This window comes from Elephas maximus, chromosome 11 (genome assembly GCF_024166365.1).
Source record: "Elephas maximus indicus isolate mEleMax1 chromosome 11, mEleMax1 primary haplotype, whole genome shotgun sequence".
Lineage (NCBI taxonomy): Eukaryota > Metazoa > Chordata > Mammalia > Proboscidea > Elephantidae > Elephas > Elephas maximus.
Genome location: NC_064829.1, coordinates 77,710,277 through 77,725,700, shown reverse-complemented (window position 1 = coordinate 77,725,700; position 15,424 = coordinate 77,710,277). Strand labels below are relative to the sequence as shown.

General features: G+C 40.5%; 1 protein-coding gene across 1 annotated transcript in view; it reads right to left on the bottom strand.

Moving 5' to 3' along the window:
* Positions 1–247: 247 nt before the first annotated feature.
* Positions 248–15,424, bottom strand: part of DOK6 (docking protein 6) — a 436,821-nt gene continuing 421,644 nt past the window's right edge. Inside the window, exon 8 of the mRNA XM_049902004.1 lies at positions 248–1,093. Within this exon, the coding sequence (XP_049757961.1) occupies positions 954–1,093 (140 nt within the window). The 3' untranslated portion in view covers positions 248–953. The remainder of the gene's footprint in view (positions 1,094–15,424) is intronic.

The following is a 15,424-nucleotide window of genomic DNA, read 5'->3' as shown; positions in this document are numbered from 1 at the left end:
CGGTCAAAATGAGGGGACACTAACCGGAAAGGCAGTGTGAGTGGTAACGTGAAGCAGGACAGCCAGACCCGTTCCTTTGCTTCCAAAGTGTTCCCTTGCTCACATTCCCATTTACAGTTGTCATAGAGCTGACATGAGTACCGAAATACTTTTGCTAAGAAGCCTTTTTTTTTCTTTTTTACAGCACTATTTTAAAAATAGCTATTCAACATAACAGTCTTAATTTTAATGCACCAAATTACAACTTTCAACAATTTAAGTGAACATATCTTGTCACCCTGAGCACACGTTTGATATATACTTGTTATATATAGATGGATATTGCAATACCCATTTCTGTATTTGTCTACACACGCACACACACACACACAATAAAACTACAGGGCCCTGCATAATATTGTGTTCTAAATTTCGTGTTCCCTTAATTGTCAGGACTTAATTATATGGAGAGTTATGATGTCATTTGTAGAGCTTACTGGGTTCGTCCCTGTTGAAACCTTCAAAGCCATGCAGATTGTGGTGGGTCACCGTTAACATCTAAGGACAGGCCCTATGACCAGATGTGCAGATGGAGGAAGCCACCCTGAGGATGGGGGTTGACCCCATCACAGAGCCACAACCCAGTTTTGGGCAACATGCTGATGCTTCTGCTACCGTCAGACCCAAATAAATTTTTTTTTTTTTTATTTAAGTGACTGTTCATACGATTTGGAGTCTTTTTTTTTTTAAACATAGATTCCCCCAAAGAAATTCAATAAATAAAGTACTTAGCCATTGATTCAAGGAAGCAGAACTCCAGTTTTTAACCCTCAACTGGGATTGGGAAGAGACCCGACCCATTTCAATTTTTACTGCAATCGGTCTTCTAGGATGCAAAGGGTAGGAGCGGTTTCTTGACCTCCAGGCGGGTCCGGGGCAGACTGTCTCTCTGGCTGGCAGTGGCTCCCTGCATGTCATTGGATGAGGCTGGAGCTGTAGCTGAACCCATAGCTGCTAGATCTCGACAGCGGCTGCTGGGTCTCGTCACCCTGCTCCGACGTGTAGCTGGGAAATGTCTGCGCACGAGACATCTTCGAGGAACCAAACCCATGACCTGGCAAGAAAAACAAGGGAGCTAGGCTAAGAAACAGATTCAGAACAGCAGAAACATATGTTATACAACCAACAAAACAATGATTCCATGGACAAAGCAGAATCCCTCACGTCTGCCAGGCTGAGCTTGAGATGGGCAAGTAGGTAAAATGAGTAACTTTTGGTACCTTGATCCCTGATGAGTTAAAAATGGTGCAGTCGGGCTCAATACTTTCTCCCAATGTGTCTTGCCAAAAAAATGCCAGAGAGCTAGGTAAATTTTCTAGGGATCTCAAACTTCTACTCTCCTTCAACTTTTGGAAAAAAGCAGGGAAGTTTTTTCCCCCAAAAGCAGTTTTGGATAAAGAGGCTGCAAGCTGCTTCCTTTTCTTTCATGCTCACTTTCAGCATACAAAAGCAAATTATATACTTTCTCCAAACCTCTGTGGTACAGGCAAACTGTGCTTTATTCTAACCAGTAACCATCAATTAGCAAGAAGAAATTTTTACAGCGATAGAGTTAGTGGCCCAGCTTCTATGCCAATGGGTTGATGAATGCCTATAATCGAACCCACTTCATGTTAGCTGAAACCATAAACTTTCACTGCATTTTTATGCAAATAACACACGCATTATATGTTTTTTGCCAAATGAGCAACCCCCCCCCCAAGTTATTTTTGTAAGCACGCTATGCCAATTTCTGCCTTTTATATGTGTGGGAGCGTTATTTGGGGGAAAAAAAATATTGTACAGTTACTAAAATGGCCTAAATCTTGCATCTTATATAAAATACACTTAAAGAAAAAGAAAATTCTATCTCTGTTTTTGGTAGTTCAGATACAGTTCTGTGATGAGAAATTCTACCACAAACCAAAACAGAATGGGTTACTGAAAAATGTGTCAAAATGTTAACAACATATAGAGAAAGGCATGCATCCCAAGACTTCGGAGGAACTTTGCAGTGGTTTCCTCATCCTCTTGTTTTTCTTTTAAAGCAGTAGTTATTCTTCGTGCCTGAGAATGGTTGCTGTCTAATGGATGAGCTTAGTGAGGAGAAAGGAAAAATAGGTACTGTAGGTTCTGCCCTGTCAGGGTTTATATTTGAGAGATGAATTTAGTTTAATATAGCTTTGTCTGATCTCTATGGAGAGGAATCCAGAGAAGACAATTTGTGAACACAGAGACAGCAAACATCTTGTCATGCTCCTCAGGTGGGGCTGTCCTTTGCAGTGTTGTAGCTTTAAGTCAGTTTTGTTCCCAGGTGTGTTTGGTGGCACAGTAAATATACTGTTTCTGAAGCTTGAGACCAAGGGAGGGAACTCAGATGAATTTAGTAATAAAAGGCTAACTAAAACTGTTTGACCAGTTGACATTGAATCTGTTCTGACTCCTGGCAACCCCATGTGTGTCAAAGCTGAACTGTGCTCCATAGGATTTTCAATGGCTGAGTTTTCATATGTAGATCACGAGGCCTTTCTTCCAAGGCACCTCTGGGTGGACTTGAACCTCCAATCTTTTGGTTAGCAGCCTAGCACTAACCGTTTGCATCACCCAGAGATTCCAGGGCTAGAAGACCAGGCTACACAGTATATGTTGCCCTTGCTAATTACTAACTTGTGACCACTTTGAGGGATTTTCTTTATCTCTGAGTATCTCTGTTTCCTTATCTGCAAATTCTAGATGGTAAAGTTCACAAGCTGCTTTGAGAATCATCAGGAGCCGAGGGTAGATAATAAAACACCAAGTGGAGGTTCTGTGCAGCCGGTGCTGTACAAGATCAGAGGAGGGAGCCGACAGAACTCGCAAGAGCTGTGTTAGAACTGGACAGGGCAGCTCAATCGCAAATGACTCCTGCCCCACAAACAACAACCACGCTGCTGACTTTTGATACAGACAGACTTGAGTTCAAAATCCGACTTCACTAAACACTTTTGAGCCTTATTCTCCTGGACAGGGATAACATACTTCTCTGAGGTGTTTTGAGGATTAAACAAAATAACACATAGGAGATACCCGGCATGGTAGGTGCCTAGTAAATGTAAGTTTCCTTCTTTCTACTCTTGATAGGTCAAACATCTTGTTCGTTTCCCACACTTTCTCCACCATCTCCTTATGCTATCCATCACTATGACATGTTTTCAATGATGTTTTCCTTCAAAGTCAAAATCACTCTCTTTGCCTCTTCTAAGAATAATTTCCAGTCTAATTGGAAGTTATGATTTTTCTTACTTCAACCATTTCTTTACGGATAATTCACAAATAAAGCTATGTGTTGCTTATCACAAAAATAACATACCTCAATAAGAACCGTACATATGAAGCTTACTAAATGTTGTTTGACTTTGGCAACAATGAGTATGAGAACAAAAGAGAGAAATAATTAAGCATTTTCCCCTATATTCCTTTGAATTATGCCCTTAGGCACTGTTGATGAAAACAAAACAAAATCAACTTTGTGACTTAAATAAAAAGCTTGACGAAACACACCTGTTCACCCACTATAGCTCAGTTGCCAAGGTGCTGACTACAGCTCATGGCGGCTCCATGTGCGTCGGAGTAGAACTGTGCTCCATAGGGTTTTCAATGGCTAATTTTGCAGAAGTAGATTTGTGTGAGATTTCCAGGCCTTTCTTCTGAGGTGCCTCTGGTGGGACTTGAACTTCCAACCTTTTGGTTAGCAGTGAATTGCACAATCTAGGAACTCCACTGAATACAGGTACTCTACTTAAATGCTCTTAAACTTTCCCCCAGGACACCCTTAAAGGCAGATAAGGGTGACTATGTACCCTGGGAACATGGGTGGTGCTGCAATGTAAAAGCAACAAATTCTGTTAATGGCTATTAGTCTATCTTTAAAGTCTTATCGAATTTTGATTTCTACTCTATTGTAAACTCTTGTTTAATAGGAAATGGTATTTCTTGCCCAAATATTCAGATAAAATTGATAATCCAGGGGGGGAAAAAATCATGTTTATCTGGTGGCTTCAAGTACACTCTGCAATGACACTCCATACCACCCTGCACCAGACTGAGAATCACTGTTCTATTTGATGAAGAAGGAAATACATTGGGTACATTTTCAGAAACATTTTAAACATTTGCTTTTTTCTAACTAAGTTATATGCCTGCCTCTGAATTCCAGAAATTCAAGAATACCACACCATCATAAAGAAGTCACTCTAGCCTTGAAGAGAGATCTCCCTGCTGTGTTATAAAAAATTCAAGTTAATAATAAATCAGAAGGAACATAAATGCAGTAGGAAAGCCCCAGCAAATTGGAATGCAAGCCCAGAGGTTCACATCACACGGAGAAGAAGAAATGGAGAGTAGCAGGAGGTTAGTTAGGGCTCTACTGTCTCACCTGAGGTGTTAAGACGGGAACTTTTGCTGGAACAGAGAACCATTGCTCCTTCAGGGTCTGCCAGCCTTTGTTTTTCTATACTTACAAACGCCGATTTTATTCTTGATATAAAATATGGAGGAACCTGTTTTCGTAGGAATTCGGAAGGACCCCAAAGCCTAAAACTGTGGCTGTTAATTGGTAAGAGGTAATGGGTCTGCAAAGCTACCTGATGGTTAGAATTTATGCTTTTTATTATGTTTTATTAGTTTGTTGGAAACCCTGGTGGCGTAGTGGTTAAGTGCTACGGCTGCTAACCAAAGGGTCGGCAGTTCGAATCTGCCAGGCGCTCCTTGGAAACTCTATGGGGCAGTTCTACTCCATCCTATAGGGTTGCTATGAGTTGGAATGGACTCGAGGGCACTGGGTTTTCACTGGGTTTATTAGTTTGTTATAAACTAGGGGGGAGAAAAGGGTCCTGTTAAATTATAAAAATAAATTTATTTTTATAATTTAAAATGAATTATAAAACAAAGAGAAAAGCAAAAAAAAAAAAAAAAGTTGCCTCAGGAGAAAAGGTAAGCGCGTTAACAACTGGCCTAGACAGACACTAAGAAGTTACCATCTTCCTTTAACAAAGTGTTTCCAGCCACTAGAGAGCACAGGAGAGGGCAGGCTGCAGATTCTGCACAGGCAGAGAGGGACTGAAAGGAAGAAAGGACTTGAGGTGGAGAACACAGGTCTCTGAAGGCTCTCACTGCAGGCGACAGGGAGCCAGAACGGTTTTGATGAGGTTTTTAATACTTGCATGTTTACCTTGCAAGCTGGGTAAAAATTGAAACCAGATTAGAAAGAGAAGTGGCCAGGGTCTGTCTATAATATCTTCATAATACTGTTGTTAGTTGCCGTTGAATCGACTCCCAACTCATGGCGACCCTAGTGTTTTCAAGGCTGTGACCTTTTGGAAACTGATTACCAGGCTTGTCTTTCAAGGTGCCTCTGGCTAGCAGTTGAATACTTAACCATCTGCGCCACCCAGATACTCCACCTTTGTAATCAGCCACCATATATCCACTATGCTTAGAACTGCCAGGAGCTCACTGTCAATCTCTTCTGCAGGTTGCATTTGAATTTTATTCAATTTGTTTTTATTTTAATTTAAAACAGATGTTTTGGTTTGGTCTTTGTGTTCTTCTAGGGTGCTTCTGAAATTCCTCTGGTGGTCCAGGGCCCTAGTAGCTTTGTGGCCCAGATGGCGAGGTGTTGTTTGAAGCAGCCAGGCTTAGGTTCAACATATTTTAGCCAAGGGGGAATAAGGATCATTGTTTTCAACCCATAAGGAAAGCGATTTGAAAGCCATTGTTTAATAACCACTGTTCATTGAGCATTTATTTCCTGCAGACCTTGTGCTAAGTACCTTAGAAGTATTTAAAAAAAAAAAAAGCCCCATATCTACTCTATCTATGAGGGGAGATTGCATATCCTCATTTTACGTGTGGAAAAAGAAAATTGAAGCCTCTGGGCATTTAACGAACTGCAAAGTGGTAAGTGGTGGAGTAGAGGGTCAGATCTAGGTCTGCTGGAATGGATTTTTTATGCTGACAAATTTTGGGGATGTTTGTCATGTTGCAATAGTAATCAATGTACAACAGAAGAGTTGAGAATTATTGGTGCTGAACAGGGTCAGAGGTGTGGGGTGTGGTAGGAGGTTGAGGAGGTTCATCCTCATTGAGAAAGACCTCTAAGTATTTCTTGTTATAATTAAAATCAGTATTCTAAACTTCTGCATTATACAATTAATAAACTATGCAGTGATTTCAGGACCTGGAAGACAGGAGCAATTTTCTGGTTGGTAGTACTTACTGGCATTCGACTGTGTTGATCATAATGAATTATGGATAACATTGCGAAGAATGGGAATTCCAGGACGCTTAATTGTGCTCATGAGAAACTGATACACAGAACAAGAGGCGGTCCTTCAAACAAAACAAGGGGATACTGAGTGTTTAAAATCAGGAAGGGTGTGTTCAAGGCTGTATCCTGTCACCATACTTATTCAATCTGTATGCTGAGCAAATAATCCGAGAAGCTGGACTACATGAAGAAAAGTGAGGCGTCAGGATTGGAGGAAGACTTATTAACAACTTATGATATGCAGATGACACAACCTTGCTTGCTGAAAGTGAAGAGGGCTTGAAGCACTTACTGATGAAGATCAAAGACCACAGCCTTCAGTATGGATTACACCTCAACATGAAGAAAACAAAAATCCTCACAACTGGACCAATAAGCAACATCATGATAAAGGGATAAAATACTGAAGTTGTCAAGGATTTCATGTTACTTGGATTCACAATCAACACCCATGGAAGCAGCAGTTAAGAAATCAAAAGATGCATTGCATTGGGAAAATCTGCTGCAAAAGACTTCTTTAAAGTGTTGAACAGCAAATGTTACTTAAAGGAGTAAGGTACGCCTGAGCCAAGCCACGGTGTTTTCAATTGCCTCATATGCATGTGAAGACAATGAATATGATGCCTATTAATTATGGTGTTGGCAAAGAATATTGAATATACCATGGCTGCCAGAAGAACGAATGGGTCTGAACTGGAAGCAGTACAGTCAGAACACTCCTTAAATGCAAGAATGGCGAGACTTTGTCTCACGTACTTTGGACATGTTATCAGGAGGGATCAGTCCCTGAAGAGGGACATCATACTTGGTGAAGTAGAGGGTCAGGGAAAAAGAGGAAGACTCTCAACAAGATGGACTGACACACTGACTACAACATTGGGCTCAAGCATAACAATGATCATAAGGATGGTGTAGGACCAGTCAGTGTTTCATTCTGTTGTACACAGGGTCTCTATGAGTCGGGACTGACTTGGTGGCATCTAACAACAAACAACAGTGCTTACTGGAGAGTAGGTACTGCAATGTGTCTCTCTTAGGCGTTGTAAACATCCAGTTAAATAGAGAATAAGAGATCTGAGATTCAAGAAAATACACAAAGGATGGATTCTCTTGACAGAAACTGCTACAAAAAAAAAAATCTGGATTTATTTTCTAGGCAGGATGAACAATCCTTATTAGGTGCTGTACCATAGGACCTAGCAGGCAGCAATGAAAGCCATCATTTTAACCCCTTCATAGTTTCATTTATTTATTTATACTGTTGTAGAAATACATATAGCACAACTTTTGCCAACATAACCTTTTTCATGTGTACAATTTAGTGATACCAATTATGTTAATTGTGTTGTGCAACCACCATCAATATGAGTTGCCAAAATTTCCATCACTAAACAGAAACTCAATGCTTTCTAAACAATGACTCCCCTTTATCCTTCTTCCTCCTGCCCCTGGTAACCACTAATTAACTTTCATCTTTATACATTTGTCTATTCCAGGCAGAGGAGGATTAACCAGTAAGCAAGGCACACATGGGATTACTCGTGTTTACTTACTAATCTGTAGTGCACAATTTCACCTGGGTGAAAAAGACGTGGTGAAACCCAGGTGAAACTGTGCGTTACAAATTAGTAAGTAAACACAAATAAGCCTTGTGTACCCTGCTTATTGGGTAATCCACCCTTGACCAGATATTTCATATGAATGGGATCATACCTTATTTGTCCTTTTGTGATTATTTTACTTAGCATAATTTTTTTCAAGGTTCATCCATGTTGTAGCACGTATCAGGACTTCATTTCTCTTCATGGCTGAGTAGTATTCCATTGTATGTATATTCCACCCTTTGTTTATCCATTCATCTGTTGATGGTCATTTAGGTTGTTTCCACCTTTTGGCTATTGTGGATAGTACTGCTATGAACAGGTGTCTGTGTTGCTGCTTTCAAGAACCCTTATTAGTTCTTTATTTTTAAATGAATTGTTTACTGGGAGAATTTATTTTTTTATAAATTATTTTTCATATTAAGTAAATGAATGTAAAAAGGTTAAAAACGTATGTTTAGAATAATTGCCAATTTACAACTTCATGTTACCTGCACTGATGTCACTGAAAACCTGTGGGATGGGGAAGGGGCTGAGAGGGCAGACTCTAGGGATAGTCCTTGCCCTCACCTGCTGACTGTGGGTCAGGTGTCATCACCATATGTCACCAAGCACAGTGCCTGGCTCAGGAGGATAGTTAACACCTAAGGAGCACTAACACGTACCAGGAAGGGTCAAATGTTCCACTTATGGTGATTTGTTCCACCTGATCAGCTCTGCAGGCTCCCTGTTCTTACCCTCATTCTTAGATGAGGACACAGACCTTGACACTGGAACTTGGGGTTCCTGGCTCAACTCTTAAAAAACCAGTTGGGGGTCTAGTTATTTCTGACTCAGAGGTGACCCTGTGTGCAACAGAGTGGAACTGGGTTCCATTCGGTTTTCGTTGGCTGATTTTATGGAATTAGATTGCCAGGAACTCTGCAGTAGAAAGTAACACTGTTTTAATATTACATCTTTTTTGTTTACCTAACTGGTAACATTGACTTGACAAATTAGCAAAACATATCAAAATTAAAATTTTCTAAATCTCAACTAGATCAAAGACAGAGTTTGTTTGCACGAGTCTTCCTGCCTCCCTGCAAGAACGCCACGTCTCTGTAATGCTCCAGTTTTAAAAACGGATGGTCCTGGGAAATTTGGCTCAGATTTTGGGAAAACATATTAGTTTACCTTCTTACTTATACCATATATGAAAATTTCAGAGACCTTGAGAGGTAAGGAAAAAATAAGAGTTAATAACAATAGAGAAAAATTGAGGAAAGTATTTGGATTGAGAGTTTTTCCTAAGTGCAAAAGAAGCTGAAGTTAAAATACAAGGTCATTATCATTTTTTAAGACATCAAGTCTAAAAGAATCAAATCTTGTGTCTAACTCCTCTGAAACTTGACAGCATTCTGCCCTCTGGAGCCTCAATTTAAACATGGATTTCCCAGATAAGGGTGATATGAATTCCATTATTAGCCCCCACTTAGGTATTAGTTCATACTGGAGCCTGGGTTCGCCGATGGGTCATGAGGGCGGTGATGGGTGGGCTTGATGTGGTTCGCGAACAGCTCAGTTGGTAGCACTATCACCTGAGGACTACCTTCTGATTTTCAGTCATATACGTTTTGGGCTTATGAAAATGGAATGCAAAGTATATTTTTAGAGTAAATGCTACTTCTTTGATAGACAAACTCATTCCAAATATGAACCCTATAAAATGATAATGAAAGAACCTCTTGGTGGAGAAACTGTAGTAACTAAGACCAAGGACAGATATCTCGTGGGAGCCAGAAGTTGTAGAAGGCAGGCACCAGGAGGAGGCCGGTAAGAGCGAAAGGAGAACACCTTGGCTACAGGGTTACCTCCCTCCTCTTCCTTCTTTCATAGCACTTTTAGACTGAAGAAACAAATTTTTGGTACCAAAGATAAAGACGGTTGGTTTTGCCTTTGTTGTGTTTGTTTTCAGCTGTGTACTAGTTCAGATGAAATGAAGCTCAGCTGTAAGTCATCAAGAGTAGCCTTCAGGGGTGCCTCAGAGTCAGATAGGTTTGGTTCAAATGCAAGCTCAAGGCAAGTTTCTTAGCCACTCTACACTTTGTTTTCCTCATCTGTAATGAGGAAATGAGCTGGTAAGACCTAACTTGTGAGCATTTGACAAGATGGTGTATTTAAAGTGCCTATTTTTTATGACATATGGAGGAAACCCTGGTGGTGTAGTGGTTAAGTGCTACGGCTGCTAACCAAAGGGTCCATAGTTTGAATCCTCCAGGTGCTCCTTGGAAACTCTATGGAGCAGTTCTACTCTGTCCTATAGGGTCGCTATGAGTCGGAATCAACTCGATGGCACTGGGTTTGGTTCTCTGGTTTTATGACATATGGAAACTCTGGTGGTATAGTGGTTAAGTACTCTGGCTCCTAACCAGTTCGAATCCACCAGGTGCTCCTTGGAAACCCTATGGGGCAGTTCTACTGTATTCTATAGGGTCGCTATGAGTTGGAATCGACTCGACAGCAACAGATTTTTTTTGTTTGTTTTACTATGACATACAGTTGTGTGCTGTCAATTCTGACTCATAAGAGAAGCCCCAGGTAATAGAGTGGAACTGCTCACAGGGTTTTCTGGGCTGTAATCTTTATGGAAGCAGATCAGCCAGGTCTTTCTCCTGAGAAGCCATTGGGTCGGTTGGAACTGCCAGACTCCTAGTTAACAGCTGAGTGCTTAACCTGTCGTGCCATCAGGGCTCCTTGTGACAGATAGTAGGTGCCCAAAATAAAGTGGGAAACTATTATTACATGAGTTTGGTGCTAACATTTTGTCTAAGTAGGAGGGAATTAGAAACAGAATTCTTAGAAAATTAAAGTCAGAACTTTGGATTACATGTATTTCTCCCAGTGCAGAAAGAAATGCCTGGTAGAACAGAGCTGGGACCTTGAGGATGGATGATACCGCCACATTTACAGACTTTAAGTGACAAGACTTGAGGTGAGGTATAATATAGAAAAATGAAATGTTTACAGCGAGTTTAGGAATAAGACCTGCATGGTTTATATTAATTTACTTAAAGTGATTTGGTCTTTGTCCTTTGTCCTTGGTTCCAGAAGAGATAACTCTGTTGTTGTTTGCTGTCAAGATGATTCTAACTCCTGATGACCCTATAATGACCCTATAGGACAGAGTAAAACTGCTCCATAGGGTTTCTTAAGCTATAAATCTTTAAGGGAACAGATTAACAGCTCTTTTCTCTCACAGAGCAGCTGGTGGGTTTGAATTGCTGAACTTTCAATTAGCAAATGAGCTCTCATCCATTGCAGTACCAGAAATCTGTTGCTGTTGAGTCTGTTTCAACTCATAGCAACCCTACAGGACAGAGTAGAACTGTCCCATAGGGTTTCCAAGGCTGTAAATCTTTACGGAAGCAGATTGCCATTATTTTCTCCTGCAGAGTGGCTGGTAGGTTTGAACCACCAACCTTTCAGTTAGCATTCACATATTTAACCACTGTGCCACCAGGGCTCCTTAATCTCTTGAAATTTCCTGAGTAACTGAGGTGACTTTGTTTTATATATATATATGGAGCCCTGGTGATACAGTGGTTAAGAGGGTAAGGGCTGGGCTGCTAACCAAAAGGTGGGCAGTTCGAATCCACCAGCCACTCCTTAGAAACCCTGAGAGTTTATGTTAATGAAGTGACTCAGGTGGAGGCTAGCCAGGTCAGAATGCCCAACTTGTGATAGCAGATGACCTCAGGGGAGGTAGGCTGATTCAAATAATCATGCTTATGTAATGAGGCCCCAATAAAGGCTCTGGACACAGAAGCATATTTCAAAACTGAACCCATCATTCCCCCCCACCTAATTTTCCTTTCCTCCTCTACGTATTATTTAAGTGAATGGCACCCATGAACCTAATAGTCCATGTCAAAGAACCGGGAGCCATTCTGGTCTGCTTGCTGTTCATTGTCTCCCTTCATACCGTCATCAAGTCCTGTAGGTTCCGTCTTCTAGAGCCTCTTAGATTCATCCATCTCCTTCATGCTCACAACTTCTAACTTAAATTTCTCATCAGACTTACAGCTACAATCACCCACTGGTCTGCCTGCCAGCTGTGCCCACTTGCTGGCATAATCAAAGTGATTATGACCTTCTAGCAAGTTCTTCCTCCAGTTTTTTAGGATAAATTAAAATTCCCTAGCATAATATATAAGGTTTTCAACAGTGGTGCCAAGGGGATGACATTAGGGTTCTTTAAAAAAAAAAATTTAGTTAACACAAAATCCATCAGTTCCACTTCTCTGTGGTATGGGTCAGAATCAACTTGATGGCAACTAACGACAACAATAGTAAAAAAAAGAAAAATCTAAGTTTTTTTTTTTTTTTTTGCTAATATAACTTTACGACAAATCCCTCAGGACTCCCTTCTAATCAGCTTGTTACCATTAAACTCCTTTATTTCCCCGGTCCTCTCTCTATATATATGACTCTCTTACGATCTGAGACATGCTTACTTTTCCAGCCTCTCTCTGTCCAGTTTCTATCTCATACCCTGTGTGCTAATGCTTCCATTTTAAACTCCACACAGTTCCCAGAATGAGCAGGCTCTCTGGACTCTGGCATGGGCTTCTTCCTCTACTTGGAATGCCCACCCCACAGGCATTTACCACTTAAACTCTTACCAGGCTAATTCCTACTTGCCTTCAAGAATTCATCTAGGAAGCCTTACATAGTCCTCCCCATCATCCCACCCAGCATGGATTAGGAGCCACTTCACTGTCTCTCTCTCAGCACCATCTGCTCACCTCTATGTTGTCTCTTTACCTTTACTTCTATGAGGCTATACTCAACTTGAAGACAGTAGCTTGTTTGCCTATATGTTTTTGGAGCCTTGTAGAGTGCTGTACATCTAGCAGCACTCAAAAATTACCAATGAACAAAACTATGGAAAATGTATAAAGAAATCCATAGATTGAACAACACAAGGTGTGACCCCTAATGTAAACTGTAGATTTTAGTTAATTGTATCGCTATTGAGTCATCAACTGTAGCAAATGTACCACAGGAATGCAAGATGTTAATAACAGAAGAGACAGTATGCAGACAGGGCAAAGGTTGTATATGGGAAATTTCTTCTGCACAATTTCTCTGTAAGCCTAAAAGTGTTCTAAAAAATAAAGTGTACTTAAAAACAAAACAGAAAAGGAAAAATGTATGCAGTGGCTCACTCCTGTGTGCATGGAAGGTGGAATCTAGAGGAAAGTACAACTGTCTCATGTATTGCCTTGTATATCACTGATCCTTAATAAATGTTTGTTGAATCCAGTTAATATAATTATGTGGCTTGGTCCCTGCTCATGGGGAAATGACAATCCTTTTAAAATAAAAATTTTAAAGAAAAATAAAAAGCTAAATGTGATTGTCAAATGAAGCTATTGGTAGAAATATGAGAAGAAGGAAATGCTTATTTTTTAGCTTTATTTTAACATACTGTACTTGAAAAATGTACCAATTTAAAAGGTTTTTTAAAAAAATTTATTGTGCTTTAAGTGAAGGTTTACAAATTGTCAGTCTCTCATACAAAAATTTATATACACCTTGCTATATATTCCTAGTTGCTCTCCCCCTAATGAGACAACACACTCCTCTCTCCACCCTGTATTCCTGTGTCCATTCAGCCAGCTTCTGTCCCCCTCTGCCTTCTCATTTCCCCTCCGGACAGAAGCTGCCCACATAATCTCATATATCTACTTGAGCCAAGAAGCTCACTCCTTACCAGTATCATTTTCTATCTTATAGTCCAGTCCAATCCCTTTCTGAAGAGTTGGCTTTGGGAATGGTTCCAGTCTTCGGTTAACAGAAGGTCTGGGAACCATGACCTCCAGAGTCCTTCTAGTGTCAGTCAGACCATTAAATCTGGTATTTTTACAAGAATTTTTGGTTTGCATCCCACTGCTCTCCTGCTCCATCAGGCATTCTCTGTTGTGTTCTCTGTCAGGGCAGTCATTGGTTGTAGCCAGGCACCATCTAGTTCTTCTGGTCTCAGACTGATGTAGTCTCTGATTTATGTGGCCCTTTCTGTCTCTTGGGCTTGTAATTACCTTGTGTCTTTGGTATTCTTCATTCTCCTTTGCTCCAGGTGGGTTGAGACCTACTGATGCATCTTAGATGGCCACTTGCTAGCATTTAAAAGTCCATGCACCACTCTTCAAAGTGGGATGCAGAATGTTTTCTTAATAGATTTTATTATGCCAATTGACTTAGATGTCCCCTGAAACCATGGTCCCCAAACCCCCAACCCTGCTATGCGTTTGGTTTATTCAGTAAACTGCTTTTGGTTTAGTCCAGTTGTGCTGACCTCGCCTGTATTGTGTTGTCTTTCCCTTCACCTAAAGTAGTTCTTATCTACTATCTAATTAGTGAAAACCCCTTTCCCTCTCTTCCTCCCTCCCCCCTTCGTAACCATCAAAGAATATCTTCTTCTCTGTTTAAACTATCTTTTGAGTTCTTATAATAGTGGTCTCATATAGTATTTGTCCCTTTGCAATTGACTAATATCACTCAGCATAATGCCTTCCAGATTCCTCCATGGTATGGAATGTTTCACGGGTTTATCATTGTTCTTTACTGATGCGTAGCATTCCATCGTGTGAATATACCGTAATTTATCCATTCATCTGTTGATGGGCACCTTGGTTGCTGCCATCTTTTTGCTATTGCAAATAGTGCTGCAGTGAACATGGGTGTGCATGTATCTGTTCGTGTAAAATGATTTTTTAAATGTGAACAGATGTGAGATATCGGGGGAAAAAAAAAACCTATGTTGTGAAAATTTCTTGGGAGGAAATTCCCCATGAGTGTTTTGCACTTCTGTATGTCTTGCAAGCAGAGGCACTGACTTAAGGTTATTTGTAGAGTAAACAACGTTGGAAGATGGGGTACTGTCTCCCTATGGAACAAGGAAGTTTGTTAACCATCCAATAAAATAATGTTTTCCTCCAGGATGAAAGCCAGGTTGAATTACTGCCCGCTGTAAACTACTGGGGTTCCCTGAACCTGGGGTTCTTCTCTTGTAACACAACCCACTCTATGTGCAGGTGTCACCTGGCTTCTGCATATCACCCTATGGGAACAGGGCCTTAGGAAACCAATACCAATGCTGACACTCTGGCTATTGCTACTGCGGTGAGTACTAACTGTCCTTTGTCTCTGAGTCAGGAGTCTTGTGTTTTCTGCTGGCATCCATTAGATTATGGCAGGCCAGTCTGTTCACTTGCATGTAGAGTAAAATCTCAGGTTCTTCAAAGTTCTTGTCAATATTAATAAATAAGTCACATTTAGTGATTCACATGCTAAGTGCAGTACCTTCGAATTTTTGTTGGATTTTACATTTACCCATTATCTAGTAAGACTCTGCTGAGTTACATTGAAATCCCTTATCTGAAATACATTTCATGTCTTAATGAAGATATTTACATAACAGTGACCAGCTGGGTAGTTTCAAAGAGAACTGAACAAC